General features: G+C 55.3%; 2 protein-coding genes across 7 annotated transcripts in view; one reads left to right on the forward strand and one right to left on the reverse strand.

Moving 5' to 3' along the window:
- The window catches only part of COMT (catechol-O-methyltransferase), a 59,423-nt gene extending 47,558 nt beyond the window's left edge, over nucleotides 1-11,865 (reverse strand). Inside the window, exon 1 of the mRNA XM_027859409.1 lies at nucleotides 11,747-11,865. The gene's annotated coding sequence lies outside the window, so the exon portion shown is untranslated. The remainder of the gene's footprint in view (nucleotides 1-11,746) is intronic.
- Nucleotides 11,866-12,029: 164 nt separating this feature from the next.
- The window catches only part of TXNRD2 (thioredoxin reductase 2), a 95,684-nt gene continuing 88,375 nt past the window's right edge, over nucleotides 12,030-19,338 (forward strand). For 2 of the 6 annotated variants that reach the window (XM_027859391.1, XM_027859392.1), the window contains exons 1-2: nucleotides 12,171-12,191; nucleotides 18,235-18,300. Coding sequence is in view for 1 of the 6 variants with exons in the window: in XM_027859390.1 (XP_027715191.1) it covers nucleotides 16,404-16,410; nucleotides 18,235-18,300 (73 nt within the window). In the remaining 5 variants the exon portion in view is untranslated. Of the gene's footprint in view, nucleotides 12,048-12,170; nucleotides 12,192-12,513; nucleotides 12,604-16,391; nucleotides 16,411-18,234; nucleotides 18,301-19,338 lie in introns of those variants that run through there. The other 4 variants (XM_027859393.1, XM_027859389.1, XM_027859388.1 and 1 more) reach the window with 4 other exon arrangements.

Raw genomic sequence — 19,338 nt, forward strand, 5'->3', positions numbered from 1 at the left:
TTGGGCCCAGCTGACCTCTATGCCCTCCTCTGGCTGTCCATCAATGCCCCTCGGGATCCGCTCTGTAAGTGGGGTGCTGATTCATTCATTCACCCCTTTCCTCAGGGGTGGGAGGGCCTGATTCATTTCCCACGGGGCCACTGCAGGCCTTCTTGTGCCAGGGAGAGAAAGGAGGAGCCCCTGGCTCTCAGACTTGCTGCCCATGTGACCCTCAGACAAGTCCCTTCAACTTTATGGGCCTCAGTTTCTCCAGGTGTAAAACTGGGGGCTTGGACCAGATGGTTTCCAAGGTCCCTCCAGTGTTTTCTCTGCATTTCTATGGTCTCATCTCTTGGACCGGTCAACCTCCTGCCTAGGCCTTCCACAAAAGGAGAGAGGTGGGGATATGGTACCCTAGCAAGAGAGAGGAATGCCAAATGGATGCTGCAACACCCCGGCTGGGGTCACCACAGCTCAACTCACACTTACCCCTCCAGAGGGCAGCTGAGGTCCAGCTTCTCCTTTGCCCATTAACATATGACAGCCCCGTTCCCCCCATGTGCCCAGCCCCACTCCCCATGGGTGTCCACTGCCCACGGATACCCACTCCCCACATATGTTCAGCCCTGCTCCCCACAGGTGCCTGCTCCCTCTCTCTATGGGTACTCACTCCCTACATGTGACTGGCCCCGTTCCTTACTGCCCACGGTAACCTGCTCCCTACATGTGCCCGGCCCCGTTCCCCACGGGTGCCCACTGCCCACAGTTACCTGCTCCCCTCATGTGCCTAGCCCCATTCCCCACGGGTACCCACTGCCCATGGTTACCTGCTCCCCACATGTGCCCGGCCCCATTCCCCACAGGTGCCCACTGCCCACGGTTACCTACTCCCCTCATGTGCCTGGCCCCACTCCTCATGGGTGCCCACTGCCCACGGTTACCTGCTCCGCACATGTGCCCGGCCCCACTCTCCATGCATGCTTGGCTGGGAACTTCATCATAGACACCTCCTCTCCAGGAGTAGTGAGTTTCAGAAAAGAGCAAATGGCAGAAGCCCAGAAGGGCAGAGCTGGTCCCCAGGCTCACCCTCATTCCACCACATAAAGACAAGGTGACCCAGACTGGCCCAGACCCGGCAGAGCTGAGAAGCAGACCTGGGTCTTCTAAGTCCCAACCCTGGGCTCATGCTCCGGCCCCTTCTGTGGTGGCCCAAGGCGGTTGATGCCCCAGAAGAATGGGTCCAAAGTGACTTTCCGGCACCTAGAGAAACAGGGGCCTTCTCAGGAGTGCTAATACTTCCTTTCCCACATGGGAAGTAGAGGAAATCCTTCTCAGATAGGGCAGGAGCTGTCCTCACTGGACTTTCGAAAGCACAAGTGCCCATGCTAGCTGCCTCTGCAGGCATCACCATCTCCCTGACACAGCTGAGGTCCTGGGAGAGTCTAACAGGGATAAGGCCCTTTTGTGATTCCCCACAAGCTACATACGGAGTATTCTGACTTCACCAACTACCCCCAAAGGCCTGATTCCTCCCGATTCAGTTTTTTCTTTGCTCTCTTTCCTGCCCAGACGTGCAGGGGAAACTCACAACCCCTCAGTCTCTGAATGTTATTCTTTAGCTGCTGGGTGGTACAGCAGGCCAGGAGTCAGGAAGACCCGAGTTCAAATCATTCCTCAGACACTTACTCACTGGATGACCTCTCTCCTTCTCAGTTTCCTCATCTGTAAAATAGGGATAGGAATAGTCCCTACCTCCCAAGGTTGTTGTGAGGGTAAAATGAGATAATATTTATAAAACATTTTGTAAACCTTAAAGCATTATATAAATACTAGTCATTATTACCACCATTACTACTTATACCAATATAGAATCTGAGCTCTGTGCTTTCAGTCGCCAATGGGAATGGCCAAAAGAAAGCCAGGTGGCAGAGAGGGGAGCCTGGTGACTGCTCAAGGCCAAACGTGCTGCTGGCGCTTGGGCCGAAAGCGCCAAGGCTGCCCCGCTCTGAGGCAAAAGCTACCGTGGATACACGGAGAGGGACTGGCGCCGGAACGGGGTGGGGATTCAAGAGGTCCGCGTCAGAACCGGGCCTCAGCTTCCCCCTCTGCTAAATAGAAGGCCACATCCCAAGATCACCAGAGTCCTCACTAGTTCCAACACTGGATTATGAAGCTATGGAAGGACAGGCCAGTTCACCAATCAACAAGCTCTGTTAAGTGCCTCCTGTGTTCAGGGCCCCGTGCCCAGGGCCAGGACTTTGTTGTTGCTGTTCAGTCACGTTCGACTCTCTATGACCCCATGTGAGGTTTTCTGGGCAAAGATACTGGAGCGGTTGGCCATTTCATTCTCCAGCTCATTTTACAGAGAGAGAAACTGAGGTAAACAGGGTGAAGGGACTTGCCCAGGGTCATATAGCTACTAAGTATCTGAGGCCAGATCTGAACTCAAGTCTTCCTGACTCCAAGGCCGGCACTCTATTCACTGTGCTGGCTGCCAGGCGCCAGGGCTACAAAGACACAAATGAAACAGTTCTTGCCCTCAGGAAGCTTCCATTTGAACGAGGGAGACACGTGGGCCTGTGTGGGTCTATACAAAACCTGTTTGCAGCAGAGCTAAGGCACTGAGGAGGGAAGGGACACCAGCAAGCAGATGGGGTCAAGTGAAGGCAGCCCCAAGGTAAAGCTTGAAAAGAAACCCAAAACAAGGCTTGGAAAAAGAAAGTCACAGTGTTTGCCTACATTTACAATGTAGAAAAGAGAACAAGTCATTTGTGGCCGTCTCCCTGCCCCTCTGGGGAGTGGAAGTGCCAACACGCTTAGAAAATGGAAAAAATCTGCTATTCCAGGGGCATTCCAACGGATTTCACAACGAGCAAGGAGGGGAGAAGCCCAGAATAGATCCAGCCCCTGCGAGCGAGTATTTCAAAATATAACCTCGCCATTGTTCTCCCGCAAACACAAAATGACAGGCTCAGTCACTCGGAACTTGATCAAAACAGATTCCAATTAGGCGTCAGGAAGAAGGGCAGGGGAACACAGGGGGAGGTCGCAGCCTAGCTATGGGCTGCAAGGATGTGGAAGCAGGCAGAGGAATGCCATGTTTGGCAAACAGAGCCTCTTCCTGAGACCAGAGCCATCAGGCTGCCTCAGAAGCGAGAGGCAGGATGGCAAAAAGCATCAGACGAGTCTTAGCTCGGCTGAACTCATAGGATCCTGGGTCAAGAGCTGGGTGGGACCCCAGAGACGACTTCGGGTGCAACTACCCCCATTATACAGATGAGAAAACTGAGGCCCAGAGAGACTCTACACAGCGATGCAGTAAGCAGAGTCAGAATCTGACTCCAAATTCACTGCTTATACCTCACATGGATGGTTCCTGTCTATGCCTGGCATGGAGAGGTTTGCTGGTCTACACCTACATGGAACCCAACTGGCTACTAGAAGGTGTGTGGGTGTGTTGGGGGAGAAGTATCTGTCACTGAGAGATTCAGAGATGAAAGGACCTTCAGAGGCTATTGAATGCAGCCAACCCCTCGTTCTACAGAGGAGGACCTGGGGTCAGTCATGACATCCAAGGGCGACAGGAGTGTCTAGTTGGCTTTGGTGGGCTGCAGCAGGCTAGGTTAACGTGACACCGGGCTTCCAGGGGCTCCCCAACTTTGTCTTCAAGCCAACCAGGAAGAACCATCTGAGGTTTGACACACTGGCTGGGGCACCCACGCGTGGGGTGCCCCCGGCCTTTCTCACCAAGGGCTGTGAAGCCTCCGCGAGAATTCCAGCCGATTTCAAACCCTACAAGTCTGCAGACAGACACCAGAGAGACCTGCTGTTGCCCGCGCTGAAGGTGACAAGTGAAACGGAGGAGATGACGGGTAGAGGCCCCCAAAATCCACGCAGCAGCAGCTCAGCCCAAATCACTTCCAGTTATGATCTTTCATTTCAGAACCAGACAAAACAAAGGGCCTGAATGGGCCCAAGGGGGCCGACGCCACTCACATTCTAGTTGGAGGCTTTTAAAGCACTTCATGGTGACTCACATGCTGTTTTCATGCAGCGCTGTCAGTGATATAGTTATAAAAAGCTTTTTCATTGCTCTGAGAGAAAGAGGAATGTCGTTCTGAGTCTATAAAGTGCTCGGAAAAGGCCTTGAGGTCCTGACAAAAGAAGCTGAATGTGTGTTCTAGGCCAACAGTGCATTCCATCAAGGTTGCCCATGTCCCACCCCATTAGGGCCAGTCATTTCAGAGGGAAAGTGGAGCCATCATCATTAAGGCCAGACTGAGGGCTCAGGAGGACGGTGGCAGGGAAGGGGGCCGCACACCTGAAGCTTGCAGATGGGAACTGGGGGTGGGGGAGGGGTTTTCAGGTCAGACAGTCCAGACAGCAGCAGCTCGGGATGTCTGTGACCAGACGGGGCGGGGGATGACGGACCAAGGATGGTATCTGTGGCCGTTCTTGTCTTCCATGACACGAACCTGCATCTACACATTAAGGAACGGCCCCTCTCAGCTGGTAGAGTCCAGGAATGGCCGTGATGGCAGCCAGGATGGTGGAAAGAGTGCTGGCTTTGGCCAGGGCCAGGCCTTCTTCTTTCTAAGCCTCAGTGTCCAGCTCTATAAAATGAAGGGAATGAACTAGATCATCTCAAATGATCCCCCCCTCCCCAGCCCTAAGACTCTGATCTTATGACACTGAGTACAAGCAGGCCATCATGGCTCACACCATCTCTAACAAAAGGTGGGAGTGGAATACGCATTTATTAGGCACCTACTATGTGCCACGCACTGGGGCTAAGTGCTTTACAAATACCATCTCATTTGATCCTCATGACAATCCTGGGAGGTAGGTGGTGCTGCTATTATTATCCCCACTTTATAGTTGAGGAAACTGAGGCAGACAGAGGTGAAATGATTTGGATAGGGTCACACAGCTAGGAAGTGTCCGGGGCCAGGTTTGAACTCAGATCTTCCTGACTCCAGGCGCAGTGCTCTCCCCACTGCACTGCCTCGCTCCTTTGACAGAGCTGTCTCAAAAGGCAGGAGAGCACAGTGGATAGGGCCCTGGGCTTGGACACATATAGGGGGGTCATAGAGTTACAAGGGACCTTAGAGGTCATCAGTTTGTCATTGAGAAAACTGAAGCCCAGAGAGAAATGACTTGGATACTTCAAGCAGTGAGGTAGGAGATGAACTAGGCAAATCACCTCCCCTCTCGGGGGCCTCAGTTTCCTCATCTGTAAAATGAAGGAGGTTGGACTGGATGGCCCAAAGGTCTTTCCACGTCTGGAGCAAGAACCCCTTGGAAACAGCAGAAGTAAAGGCCAGTCCCTTACTTCTGTTCATCTGGATGCTGCAAGGGCCACCCTGGAAAATCCCATCCTGGCTTCACAATCAGAGCTGGCTCTCCATGCTGACCAGTGGCCTGGGATAATGGCCAGCTTCTGCAGGCTTTCTTGTGGCAGCGCTTGGCTTCAACCCACACTAGCCCTCCCCAGCTGTGTCTCACTGGCCCCTTTGTGGAGCTGGGAGAAGCGGAACTAAGGAATACAGGAGAGCCTCCTCGGAGTTGGAGGGACTGTCTGTCATTGGGAAATGAGTTGAGCCTTGTTCTGTCTAATCCCAGGAGGAACCAGGAGACAATGGAGGCATGAAGTCCAGTCAAGTGGAGGTCACTGCCTCCAGAGGTGGTGAGCTCCCCATCCCTGGAGGTCTCAAAGCCGAATCTGGACGGGCCTATAACCACGGGGAGTCCTTTTTGGGATGAGCTGGACCAGATGGCTGCTAAGGTCTGGCCCTTCCAACTCTAGATTCTATAAGTCATTAAAAATAGTCATTCGAGTTTCTTTCTCCAGCGTTTCAAGACTTCCCAAGTGCTCCCTTTGTTCCAACAACCCTGTGAGCAGGGAGATGAAGCGTCTGCCACATTCTGGTGGTGCTGGTGGTCTCGGCCCTCCGGGAGCCGACGGACGGCCTGGAGCAGAAGACTTACACACGACCCAAACAATGAAGGGGCAGAGAGGGCTCGGTAGGATTAGACCCCAGCACGGATGGGTCAGGAGACTGATAGAGTGGGCCCAGCTGGGAATGCATCCAATTCACCATCTCTCTGTGGGCCGCCTGATCTCTGCCAAGTGTCCCCTTTCTCCAGGGAAGGAGTCGAGAGGAGGAGCTCTCCATGGTGGCTGAAGTCGGGGTAGGAGTTCTTTAGACCCATGAGCCTTCAAGGAGTCAAGGACAGGGCTGCTAAGGTGGGAGGAACCTGTGGGATTTACGAGCTGGAGAGAACCAGGGATCACCCAGGTAGTCCAGGCCCCTGATATTACGGAGGAGGAGACTGAGGTCAAGTGGAACAACACTTGAACCCAGATCTTCTGACTCCCCAAGTCCAAGCTTCACATGCTTTTCTTTTTTGATTAATTTATTTTGATTTATCAACAATCACTTCCATAAGCTTTTGAGTTTTAAATTTTTCTCCCCCTCCCTTCCCACCTCCCTCCCCAAGATGGCGTGCAATCTGATACAGGCTCTACATATACATTCCCATCGAACATATTTTCACATTAGTGATGTTGTAATAGGAGGAACCACAAGAAAGAAAAAACAGAACAAAACCAGAAAAAACATAGCAAATAGTATGCTTTGAACATGTTTTTCATGACACAACACTTCCCCTAAAGGAATCAACAGAGATGTCTCCTTGTCCTCCATCCCTGCAGCCCAGTGTCATAGCCAGGCCTCTGCCGGCTGGCCAGTGCTGTGCAGGAGCCTTCAGACTGTGGCTGAAATATCTGCCCTGAACCCTGGCCAGGTTGGGGCCAGAAACCCTAACTCTGCCACCTGCATGACCGCGGGCCCTCCGTCTTCCTGGGCCTCAGTTTCTTTATCGTAAAATGGGAGGGGGTGCACCTAGATTTACCCCCCCCCTTTAAATATCTGCACTCTCTCAGTTGTTTGCTTATCACAGGATTCAGGTGCTAATTAGCCGTGATCAAACAGGGCCTAGGGGCTATGGAAGTCAAGACTGGCAGGTTTGGAGAGGGGAAAGTTCAAGCCTGTGGAGGGTGTGATCTGGGGCACCCCTGGGGACCAGAGACAGCATAAGTGGCACCAGGCCAGAGGAACATCCTGCCTTTCCCCCAAGAGCAGTCAGAGGTCTAAGCCCATAGGGAAGAACTCCCGAGGAAGGAGCAAGGAGGCTCAGGCAATTTGCTCTCATAATGATAATTAATAATAATAATAATGATAATGAGATTTCTGGAGTGCTTTAAGGTTTTCAAAGCACTTTACAAATGTGATCTCCTTTGATCCTCACAACAACCCTGGGAGGCAGGTGCCATGATGACCCTCATTTTACAGATGAGGAAACTGAGGCACAGAGGGGGTTAAGCGACTTGGCCAGGGTCACACAGTAGAAGTGTCTGCGGCAGGACTCTTGGTCCCATGCTCTCTCGGAGCAAGGCGAATCCACTGGGGGTGACACAAAGTGGATCTAAGGCCGGTTCACCCTCCTCTCCCATCCCTGCCATGCCTACCTGAGGGAGGGAGAGCAGCCTGGGCACCACATGGCAGCTTTCTTCACTAGCTCCCCCAATTACCTTGTTTTTCATTTTATGTTTATTCTGCCTCTCCATTAGCACGCGATCTACCTGCAAGCAGGCACTGTTCCTTTCACTGTATTTGCATCCGCATAGCATGGCACAGCGCCTGGCACATAACGATTATTTGCTGATTGATTGCCAATTGTCAACCACACCTCTCTGCCACCGTTTCCCTGCCTGCCAAACAGAGGTATAGGTGAGGGAGTGTCTTGGGTATCCAGCCCTGGTCCCTCTGATCTGACATGTAAGTTGTTCTCCTTCTCTCGCCAGGGTCTAGGCCTCCACACCTCTCCTCCCTTGCTATCATCTTCTCTCCAGCCATTATCCTCACCTCCCTTGTCTGAGAGGAGAGCCTGGGAACAGTCTTCCAGAAATAAAGTGCATGTCTTTAATGCCAGTGATCTGCTGATAAATGTGTCGATGGGCATTCACTACTCTGTCCCATCAGCTGCCTCATTTTCTCAGGTGCACTCTGGGGTCCCTCCCAGATGACTCTGTGAAGAGTGAGTGAGGGGGCTGGCCAGGCAGAGGGAGCCCCCGCACTCCCCTCCACCTCCCACCGTGGCCTTCCAGGGCTCCAAGGTTGCCCGAGTGCCAGCAGCAAGAAGCCATCTCGAAGCTGGGGGAGAGGCAGGCCGGCAGGCAGAAATGACTCAGTCAGCCAGTTCCCAATTCTGCCCAGGCCCAACTTGGAACTCCAGGGGAGGAAGAAAATGAACCAGCTTTAAAAAGGGAAGTTTCTCAATTGTGAGAAAGCTGTGCCCTAAAGACATACAGGCGACCTCAGCCCTCAGAGACCCCGCCTTACAGAACTCTCACCAGTAATCACCAGATGCTGTGTCGTTCAGCACTGAACACTCGAGTTCCTGAGTCTGGGCTGATAACCCCCAAGTTACAGAGAGGAATCCAGCCAGGCAAAGGGCTTAGCCCAAGATCAGTCAGTCAGCCAGTCAACAAATATTTATTAAGCACTAGGCACGTAGTGTCAAGTGCTAGAGATACAAAGAAACGCAAAGAATAGTTATGGGGGAGCCAACTTGTAAATAACCTTGTACAAGCAAGCTACAGGCAGGGGATTGATCAAGACCTCCAGCAGAAGGCCAGGTTTAGCTAAGGAAAGGAAGCCAGGAGGTGGAGATGAGGAGGGAAGAGGATTCTTGGCAGGGAGGACACCCAGGGAAAACGTTCAGTGTCTTGTTCCAGGAACAACCTGGATCAAAGAATATGGAGGGGGAGAGGGAAGGCGAAAGAAGACTTGAAAGATTGGACAGAGCTAGGCTATGAAGGCCGGTAACAGCCAAACAGGGTACTTAGGTGGTGCAGTGGAGTCAGGAAGACCTGAGTTCAAACCTGACCTAAGACACTTAATAGCTGTGTGACCCCGGACAAGTCACTTCACCCTGTTTGTCTCAGTTCCCCATCAGCAAAATGAGTTGGAGAAGGAAATGGCAGAGCAGTCCAGTGTCCTTGCCAAGAAAACCCCAAATAGGATGGTAAAGAGTTGGGCATAACTGAAAATGACTGAACAAACAAAACAACAAACTTGAGAGAGGAGGACAGTGTGGAGTTGAGCTGGTTCACCAAGGAGTCAAGGTGGGGAAGGGAGGAGAGGGTGGCCAGTTGTAGGGGTGATGGTCTGGGTAAGAACCGAGGGGTCGAGGGATTGCAGGTCACCTTGAAGACAAGAGCTGGGTTTGGGGTTGCAAGGCCTCAAGTGAGGTGGAAAGATAACAGACTGTGATCAGATAGGAGAATTTCAGAGTTCCTGAACATGGAGGTGGCACATTTGTGGGTGATGGCAAGGCCAAAGGTATGGTCATCTTTGTGTGTGGCCGAGGTGCTGGGGAGGATATGGGTCAGGAGGAGTGAGCTGACAAATTGAGGATGTCTGAGGGAGAGTCAATATGCATGTTGCAGTTCCCTAGCTAGAGGGCCAGGAAAGTAAGGAGCTGAGGAGGAGATAAAGATCGGGAGCCACTAGAGTGATAGCCAGACTGGGAACCTGTCTTCTGCCTCCAGGGCTATCAGGCATCTCTACTTTCCAGGCCCTTCTCCCAGGCCCTCAGGCATCTGCCCCCATCTTACAGTATCCTTAACAAGCCTTTTAGAGTGGGAAGGGCTCTTAGGGCAGAGACCTTTAACCTGGGACCTGGGGCCTGCGGACTTACTGGTTTTCTTTTTTTGTTATTCTTTTGATTTTGTGCCCTTAGGAGAGTGTGTGGCCCTCAGCAGGTGCTTAATAAATGCCTATTAGCTGCAGTCTCAAAGAGGCCCTTTCCATGCCTTCACGTATTGGGAGAAGACAAGACAGGGGACAGGTTCTGATTTTTTAGTCACCTCTAAGCCTCCACAATGGTGGAGAGAAGGGCATTTCACAGCCATATTGCTTTCCTCACCACCTGGCCCATGCTCCCCTCCATCTCCCCATCATTAAACCCCCACAGCAGCCTCCAATCACACAGCAAACCAAAACGGAGCCTTCCTGAGGGCATCTGGAGCAGAGAGAACAGCTTTGAAATCCCTGGGCCTGGGCTTAGCACAGTTCCCAGCACACACTTGGAGCTCAATAAATGTTTACTGACTGGCTCTCTTTGAATCCTGACTCTGAATGACCTTGGCTGAGTCCCTTTCCTTCTCTGGCCTCAGCTTCTCTGACACAAGGGGCTTGGACTACACAGTCTCCACTAGACCCATGGTCCCATGACCTTGGAGTCTGATCCCCCCTTTCTTCAGTAGGAGCAAACTGAGGCCAGAGAGTTGTGTGCCGTGACATGTCAAAGTTGAACAAAGCAAAAACAGCAGGAATTTCTCAGGCCTTAAAGGTTTGCGAAGTATTGACACAATCTCTCCTTAACCATCTGCGTGGTCGGTGCCATTATTATCAGCCCCTTTGTACAGATGAGGAAACTGAGGCCAGCTGAAGTTAAATGACTAGGATGGAAAGCAAGATTCAAACTCGGGTCTCCTGGTGCTCTCCATACTCTATGCATATGGTAAGGGAGCCAGAATTCAAAGTCCTGACTCCACATACAGAGGTTTTAAGACCCGAACTAGGTCACCTGAGAGATCAATAGTCACTATTCCCAATCTGCCTCCAGATCCCACCATTATGTCCTTCTCTTGATCCAAAATGCCGCAGGAGCGTAGCCTTTAAATCTGCCCAGGCCTGATGAGACCATCTGTCTGAGGCCCTTATTTGACCAAGGCACGAGACCTGTGCAGGGCAGTTTGTACTATTTTGGTCCTGTGGGTTGTTTTTCTTCCTGCCTCCCCCTCGCCTCTCCTCCATCACGGTAACCTCCTAAGGAGTTTTCAAAGCCGTGCTGATGACCCTCAAACTTTCTCCAGCAGCTCCCACGCTGTTCCTCTCCTGGAGGTAACGAATAAATGCCTTTCAATGACGTTGAAACCAATGCCCCTCAGCCCACACCAGTGGCACGCACCGGGGCAGCAGGGAGCCCGGCGCGGAGGACAGCAAAGCCCGACTTTTCGGGGATAGGAGCAGACCTCCGTGTCCCGGCAGACCGAGGCTCCCCACTCATAACGGGCTGCTTCGGGGCTCTGCTCTCAGAACGGAGCCTTCCCAGACACACGGGGGGGGGGGGGCGATCACCCAGGGTCACCCACCTCCCCCTTTGCGCCTAAAGATGCCAGTGATCTGCCCCCCCCAGGCCACTGGACGCCCCGCAGGGTGGCCTCCATCGGCATCCTGGCTACCCTCCCTCTGCTCCCCCGCTGGAGAATGCTTGGCACGGTGCTGGGCTCAGGCTGAGAAGCCTCCTCCGAAGGCAGGCTCTGGGACCTTGGGCAAATCTCTTCCCCTCCCTGGGTCTCAGTTTCCCCGTCTGGAAAATGGGGAGGTTGAACCAGAGGACCTGAGAGGTCCCCTCCGGCTCTAGACACCCCCAAGTTTGCCAACCAGGGGTCGTGCGCTGCTCTCTCCACGGGGGCTCTGGCCCACAGAGGACCCACGGCCACCCCACGCGGGGACCCCTTCACCGAGGGTCACAGTCCCCTCCCCTCCTTCACCCCGACCTGAAATCCCCACGAAGCCCACGCCGCGCCCCCTCCTCTACGTGTCAATTACAGCCAGGTCAATTACTGGAGGCTCACTCTGACCTCGCGACGTGGCCCCCCCACCAGCCCCTCCCTCACGCGCGCCCTACTCACGGTAGCGTGGGCTGGGCAGGCGGCGCGGCTCGCTCTAGCTCGCTCTAGCGCGCTCTAGCTCCTCGCTCTAGCTCGCTCTAGCTCCCTCTCTCGCGCTCTGGGTCCCCAGTTTCTCCACCCCGGGCGAGGGGCGGGGCCGGGCCCGGAGTGCGGCCGCGCGGGGGCGGGGCGAGGGGCGCGGGCCCGCGAGGGGCTGGGCGATGGGGGCGGGGATTGCGGCGAGGCGCGCGCCGGGGTGGGCGTGGCCTAGAGGGGCAGCGTGCGGCGATTGGGTACTGGGATCACCGCGCGCGCACGTCAGGTGGGAGGTTGGCGCAGAGGAGCGCGGGGAGGCGGGGCACTCTCGAGTGGGTGGGGCGAAGTGCGGTAAGGTAGTTGGTTGGTTGGTCGTTGTTGTCGTCCGTCCTTGTCGAAGAGGACATGACATCACTATATAGGCGTCAAGGTACGGTGTGTCTGACTGTGGCTGCTCAGGCTAAGGTACCGGATGCTCTAGGGAGGAGGGACTGGGACAAGAATGGCGATTGGGTACCGAGATCGCCAGGAGGAGGGGCGAAGCGTGGCGATTGGGGACGGGTGGCGCGGGGAGGCGGGACGGAGTGCGGCGATTGGGTAGGCGAGCGGGAGGTGGCGGGGCGCACGCTGGAGGACGGGACCCGCCGGAGGGCGGTGATTGGGCGAGGTGGGCGAGGGGGCGGGGCTCATTGCAGGCACGCGGGGCACGATGGCGGCTGCGGCGGTGGCGTTGGCCGCGGCGTCCGCGGCGTCGCGCCGCTCTTGGAGACGTCTCTTCCGGTGGCGCGCTCCAGGCTCTCGGGCTCCCTGCGGGCTGGTCTGCGCCACCCGGGGCCTGTCAGGTAGGAGCCGGCTCAGCTTCGGCCGGGCCCGGGTCAGGGTCACGGCTCAGGGTCCCCGGCTTGCTGCTGGGAATGACGATGACGTCAGCGCCAGGGGGCGGACCCTGGAGACGCGCGCCCCCTGCTGGCCGCTCTCCTCCCTCTCTGATGGCACCTGCTCGGGCTCCTTGGTGCGACACCAAGCACTTATTGAGCGCCTGTTGTATACTAGGCCGCCGCCCTCCAGGAGCTGCTCGTCCAGCTAAATCAGATGATGTAGACAATGAGCATTTATCGATCGCTTTTGGTTTTTATTTATTCCTCACCTGGAGCCGCGATGCTTTTAAGGTGAGAACTCTTATAGGTGAGAGCAGCATCTGTGCCCGATGAGAAGTCAAGCCAGCAGGCACTTATTAAGCGCTTACTGTGTGCAAGGCCGGGAGCCAGACCTGTGATTTCACTGGTTCAGGGAATTCTGTCCACCCATTCAGATCTGCACCTCCTGGACACCTTAGTGACTTACCCAGGGTCACACAGCCAGCAGGGGTCCAGGGTGGGACTGGAACTCCGGTCTTGACTGCAAGGCTAGCCCTCCATCCGCTAGGCTGCACTACCCAGTAATAATAGCCCATATTTCTATTGCACCTTACAAATCAAGAGTGCCAGAAGGGTTCCCTGGGCCTCAGTTTCCCCACCTGTTCTCTGTGGTCTTTAAAAGTCCTTTCCAGCTCAAGATCTGTTAGCTGATGATTTCTCTACAGAGGATTCCCAGATGTTCATCATATCCAGCCCTTACCTCTCTCTAGAGTCCTGGGGCCACATCTCCACCTGGATGCCCCATAGGTGCCTCAGGCTTGACATGTTCAAAATGTAGCTTGTCTTCCCCCACGCTTCCCTGCTGAAGGCTCCCCTCCCCTCCTCTCCCCCCCTCACATCCCCCTTCGCTCGGATCATTTCCTGCTTATCCCCTCTCCGGTTGGCTGGTTCTCCATCGCCTCCCCCATCACACCGAGCCCCTCCGGGAGAGGGCGGCTTCCTGTGCATCCTGGCTTTAGCGGGGCGCTGGGTATATATTGTTGTGTAGTCATTTCAGTCATGTCTGCCTCTTTGTGACCCCTTCGGGGGTTTTCTTGGCAAAGATCCTGGAGGGGTTTGTCATTTCTTTCTCCAGCTCATTTGACAGATGAGGAAACGGAGGCAGGGTAAACTGACTTGCCCAGGGTCACTCAGCTTGGACGTGTCTGAGGACAGATTTGAACTCCCAGCTCCTAAAATAGTGCGCACATGCAGCAGGCACTTAATAAAGCCAGACTGAATTAAAGAGCCACCTGGCAGAGTCTGGCAGCAGCTGCCAGAGGGGAGAGAGGGCAACCTAGATTTGGGAGACCTGAGTTCAAGTCTGCTCTCATGGGGACTGACTGTAGGGCCCTGGACAAGCTATTTACCCTGGGCCTCCAGGAGGCTCAGGGGCAGGTTCTCCTGGGGAGGCAGATGTTCCTGGAGGAGAAGCAGGTGCCCCTGGGGGGGTGGGGCACATGTGGAGGGGGGAGCAGGTACACCTGGGGGACAGATGAACAAGATGGGGGGCAGGTGTGCCGGGAGGTCGGGTGTATGGGGGGCGGGAGGTATGGGGGGGAGGCAGGTACACGAGGTGGGGGGGCAGGTATTTCCCAAGCCATACTAGCTAGTTCTTTTTCCTTGTTTGACCTTCACCAGGGCAGCAGAGGCAGCCTGTGGTTTACATTCTGCCCTCCACTGATTTAAAGGGTACCTTCTGACCCCAGGTGAGCCAGGTGCTCACAGTTGAGGTTGCTGAGGGCTCCAGAGAGGGCCCCGTGCCCCTAGCACCCCTGAGCAGTGGTTTGGGGGGGTCCTTCATATGACAGGGCTCAGTCTACGCCAGAGAATGCGATTCAGGAGTGTTTCAAGGACCTCCTCTGTCTGGCCTGGGTAAGCCTGGGGGGTCGTGGTGACGGCCACTCAGGGTCTCTCCCCCCGGAGCAGCCTGTGACCTGTGAATTCCACATGGGAGTTTTTTAAATGAGCCTCTGCTGGTCTCAGAGGTGCAGTCCCGGGCCCTGAGCCCATGTACATCTGCCTGTAGACCTGGGTGATTGCACGCAGCTTCAGGCACCTTCCTCCTCCTCGTGCCCCACATAGCCAGCCAGCACTTACTGAGCACCTACTGTTTGCCAGGCCTTTCCCTCAAGGAGCTCCCAGTCCAATGAGGGAAACAACAAGGGGAGGCCCTGGAAGACAGCGGCGTCAAATTGTTCCTGTTAAGCCCTTAGCCACTCCCCTAACATGGAGTAGGCACTTAATAAATGTTTATTCCATTCCATTCCTGTAGAAAGCGGGATTGAAGCTGGGCTTCAGAGGAAGCCAGGAGGTAGAGATGAGGAGGGAGAACATTCCAGGCAGGGGGCACAGTCAGTGCAAAGGCGTGGAGGTGGGAAAGGGACTGGCATATTTGAACAGCTAGGAGGCAAGTGTGGAAGAGTGGGAAGTGGGGATGGGTGAGTTGGGGCAGGGAATAAGGCTTTACTGCAATCCCTCAATTGTGGGGATATCCATCTACTAGTGACTGTGTCCCAGAGCCCCCAGGGGCCCCTTCCCACAATAATGGTTGTTCGCTTATGTTCGTAGCTGAAGGAAATGCTCAAATTCAGCCTGAGGTTAGTGGAAATAACGCTGTCTTGTTTTTGCACCTGAGTTCCTGGGCTCCCTGTGCCCGGGGTCTCTACACCCGGACCATTGCTTGGATACTTGCCCTTCCCGGTCTTCGGACATCTCCGGCCCCTCCGAGGGTGGAGGGGAATGACTAGACAGAACACCCGAGTTGGCAGCTGCACACGATTTATTGGTTACATGCTCTCCTGCCTCCCATCGTCCCAGCCTCTGGTCTCTCCCTGGCTCCGACTCCTGATCTCCTCCCCCAGACACCCCTGGGTCCCGCTCTTATAGCCCTAGCTCCACCTCGTGGGTAGAACTTGCCCGAGCTCCTCCCATGTTCCTCCTTCGTAGGTAGAGCCAGCGTCTGTTACTGAGGCACTCCCAGTACCCTTTCGGGCAGGTACTAACCTCCAGGCGTCTCTTACTACCCCACAGGAGGCCACGGTCCAGAGCTGGGCCCTAACATCCCTGAAATTTCCCTGTGGCGGGCCCCTTGCAGGAGCCCCTACTCTGGAGGCATCAGGAGAGACTGTTCTGGGAGCAGAGTCTGAAGAAAACCTGGGGTCTGATGAGCTGAGAGAGGGCTGGCAGAGAGGGCAGCCAGACGGGGGGCTCCCAGGGCATTCTGGGAGGGCAGTAGGGAGCTCTTGAAGGTTTTTGAGGAAGGGGCAGTGGGCCGGAGCGTGCTGTCAGAGGATCGGTGGAGGGAGGGGCCCCCAGAATGTGCCGTCAGAGGATTGGTAGAGAAAGGGGGTCCCATTTTGCTGGAGGAGAACAACTCTGTCGGACAGGGAGGGCTGGGGGGAGGCCAGCCTAGACTTGGGTGAGAAGGACCTGTGGACAGAAGGTGACAGCTCTCCCACAGAGGCTGCCTGCCCTGGGGCCCTTCCAGCGTGGAGATTCTGACGAGAGGGATGGTATCAAAATGGGGCATGTGGTTTTTTTTTCCTCTCTTCATTTGGAGAAATAAAGCCCTTCCCAGCAGCAGCCAGTGTTTATCTACTTGAGAAGGTCTCTGGGCGTAAGGGTCGGCCAGCCCTGTTCTGGTCCCTGACTGATTAACCTGGGGTGGGGCCTTTATCTGCCCTCCCAGGCAGCTCCTTGGAGCTCCTGGAGCCCAGAGAGCAGAGCTGGACGGAGCCCCCGGAATGGCAGGTCAGTTGGCTCAGGGCTGCAGGGGGACCCAAACGACCAGCAGCTGGAATGACTGTCTTCCCAGGTTATTGCCGCTGAACTGGCTTGGGTGATTTTAGACTTTAGCTTTGTGTAATGTTACAGGAGTGAGGAGTCTGCAGCCTCGAGGCCACACGTGGCCCTCTAGGTCCTCAAGTGCGGCCCTGTGACTGAATCCAGACTTCACAGAACAAAATTGGTTAAACCCAGACTGAGCCTGTGGGGGGTAGGAGGGAGGCAGGCTGGGTAAGACATCGTCCTCCGCCCTTGTGACCTGGAGCTGCTAGAGATAGTGTCTCTGTCACTGAAAAATGCTGCTGGATCTGGGCCGGCGTGGCGTTGGGGGTGCCCCCCACCAGTGCCCAGCACGGCCCCAGGGGCGCAGGCTGTGTCTCCAGGAAGTGGAAGCAGGAGCGCATGAGTCGGGGTCGGTGGGGTGACCAGGGACGGCCAAGCCGGGCCACAGGCCCAGGCATGGAAACAAGGCCAAGGTCAGTGCCCAGCACGGGGAGGGACCCAGACCGGCATGATTAATCCTGGTTGCTTAATGAGGGCAATGTTGATGTTTGTTGGCACAGGTACCTTTTATGCCCAGGAGGTTTTCAGATCCCTGTGGGTCTGTGACTTTTTATAAAGACCTTTGTACTAGCACTATTCTTTAGGACCCCATAGCGAAGGCTCGTCAGAGACCACTCTTGGGGTTCTAGAATGGAAGGGAATCAACATCTCTCCCATTGGCCCTTTGGGCATGAGCTCATGGTGTGCAGGGGGGAGGGCTGGTGAGAACCCCCCATCCTATCAGATCCTGCATATGAGGGGCACAGGTGTGGGCAGCGCCCAAGGAAGCTGCGGGGGCCTCTGAGGGGGCTGATTCCCGGAGCTTGCCCCAGCCACGAGGTGCTTGTTGCTTTCTTGAAGGAAGAACAAGAGTTACATGGAGAAATCCAATTTCCATTTGATTCAGTGTGTGTCAGGCAAACAGTAACTGCAAATCAGAGATAAAGTCATTCTGGGGGCCAGGGGAGCCCCAACCAATGGGGGAATCAGAGGAGGACTCTTGAAGGGAGCTCAGGGTTTCAGGAGGTGGAATTGAGAAAGGAGGGCATTCAGGTAGGAGGCCCAGCCTAAGCAAAGGCATGGAGATGGGAAATGGACTATAATGTATAGGAAACAGCACATTGGGCTGGAGAAATGTGAAATAGGAGGAAGAAAGCAGGAGCAAGCTTGGCAGGAGCTGGCCTCTGCCCTCAAGGTGCTGGGGAGCCCCTGTAGCTTCTAGAGGGAGAGGGGCCTGGTTAGCCCGGGGCAATTGTAGCTGGCAGAGGATGAATTGAGGGTGGGGAGATTGGACGCAGGGAGGTCATTGAGGAGGCAAGCAGACGCGATCTCAGGCCGCCTGCCCACCTCGGGAGTGGCCTCAGCACCCTGGGGTCCCCCCGGGCCTTAGTGGCGAGGTGAGTTCAGGCTCGGAGGCATCTGCTGGACCAAAACAGGAAGAGCCCAGAATGGGAGAGAAGCAGAAAAGGGAGACCGCGGACAAGGTACGCGAGTGCTCGCTCACAGGCCCGGGGTCACCAAAGGCCGCTGCCCAGCAACGGCTGTGGGTGCAAGCAGAACCCATTTCCAAGGACCTTGTGGCCCGCTCAGCTCGAGGAAGTAGACTCTGTGCGAGTGGAGGCCAGGCGACCCAACCGTTCTTGCTCTTTTTAAAACCGACCAGACCCTTTCAAAGCCTCTGCCCTGGGCCAACCCATGAGTGCCCGGCCCTTTCTCCAAATCATTAAAATGGGTCTATGCCTTTTGTAGGTAGCAATGAGTATGATTTGCTGGTGATCGGCGGGGGTTCTGGCGGCCTGGCCTGCGCCAAAGAAGGTATGTCGGGTGGGGGAGGAGGCACCCACCCTGTGCCCAGTGCCATCCACCTGTTAGATTGACACAGGAATGAGCGAATGAACGAATGAATGAATGAATGAATGAATGAACGAATGAACGAATGAATGAAGACTAAGCTCTTAGTGAGTAGACACCAGGCAGACACCATGCCAAGCACTGGGCCCTGCCCACGCTCCAGGAGCTGAGCCCTCATCCAGGGGAGGGGGTGGGCTTCATGGGCCAGAGGCGCCTACTGGGCCTGGCCAGTTCCGATGCCTCACCATGGTCTGGAGGCTGTGCCAGGGCCCTGGACGAGGGTCACAGTCTTTAGCCCCACTGAGCTCCTGCCCCGGTCAGCGGCTCTCAGACACCAGTCTGTGCTGGCGGAGGGCACGCTCCCACCGACCAAAACAGAGTTCCTTGAGATGTTGAAGCCCTGGATATGCTGGCCGTGGAAGATGGAGAGGAGGGCGGGCATGGGTGCCCACAGTGGGCAGAAGAGGGGGCAGGGAATGTCCCCTGCAGCCGTGACCGCCCAGCTGGACTATTCTGCAGTACACAGGCCTTAGCAGAGAGGATGCTGGGATGGATCAGAGACATCGCCAGGTTTTCCTTCTGGCCCTGTCAGGACAGGGGCATCAAGCATATCACAGCGCTAAAATAACCTGGCTTCTTTAACCATGCCCCTCCATGGCTGTGGTGGGCATCTGGCATGTTGGGGGTGGAGCTGGGGAACCTGGGAAACCCCCTCCCTGAGAAGTAGGGGTCAGACTTTGCCCTTCCCTGATACTGAAGTAAACACTTTGCACCTCTCTGTTTTCTACCCCCTCTCTCTTTCCCTCTCTCTCTCTCCCCTCCCCTCTCCCCTTCCTTCCCTCCTTTCCTCTTTTCCTCCTCTCCATTCTTTCCTCTCCTCTTGCTCTCCTTCCCTCCTTCTCTCATCCCTCTTTTCTCTCTTTCTCCCTCTCTCTCTCTCGCCCCTCTCCCCTTTTCCTCTTTGCCCTCCTTCCCTCCCTCTCTCATCCCTCTTTTCTCTCT

This window comes from Vombatus ursinus, unplaced genomic scaffold (genome assembly GCF_900497805.2).
Source record: "Vombatus ursinus unplaced genomic scaffold, bare-nosed wombat genome assembly UNPS02014167.1, whole genome shotgun sequence".
NCBI classification, from domain to species: Eukaryota; Metazoa; Chordata; class Mammalia; order Diprotodontia; family Vombatidae; genus Vombatus; species Vombatus ursinus.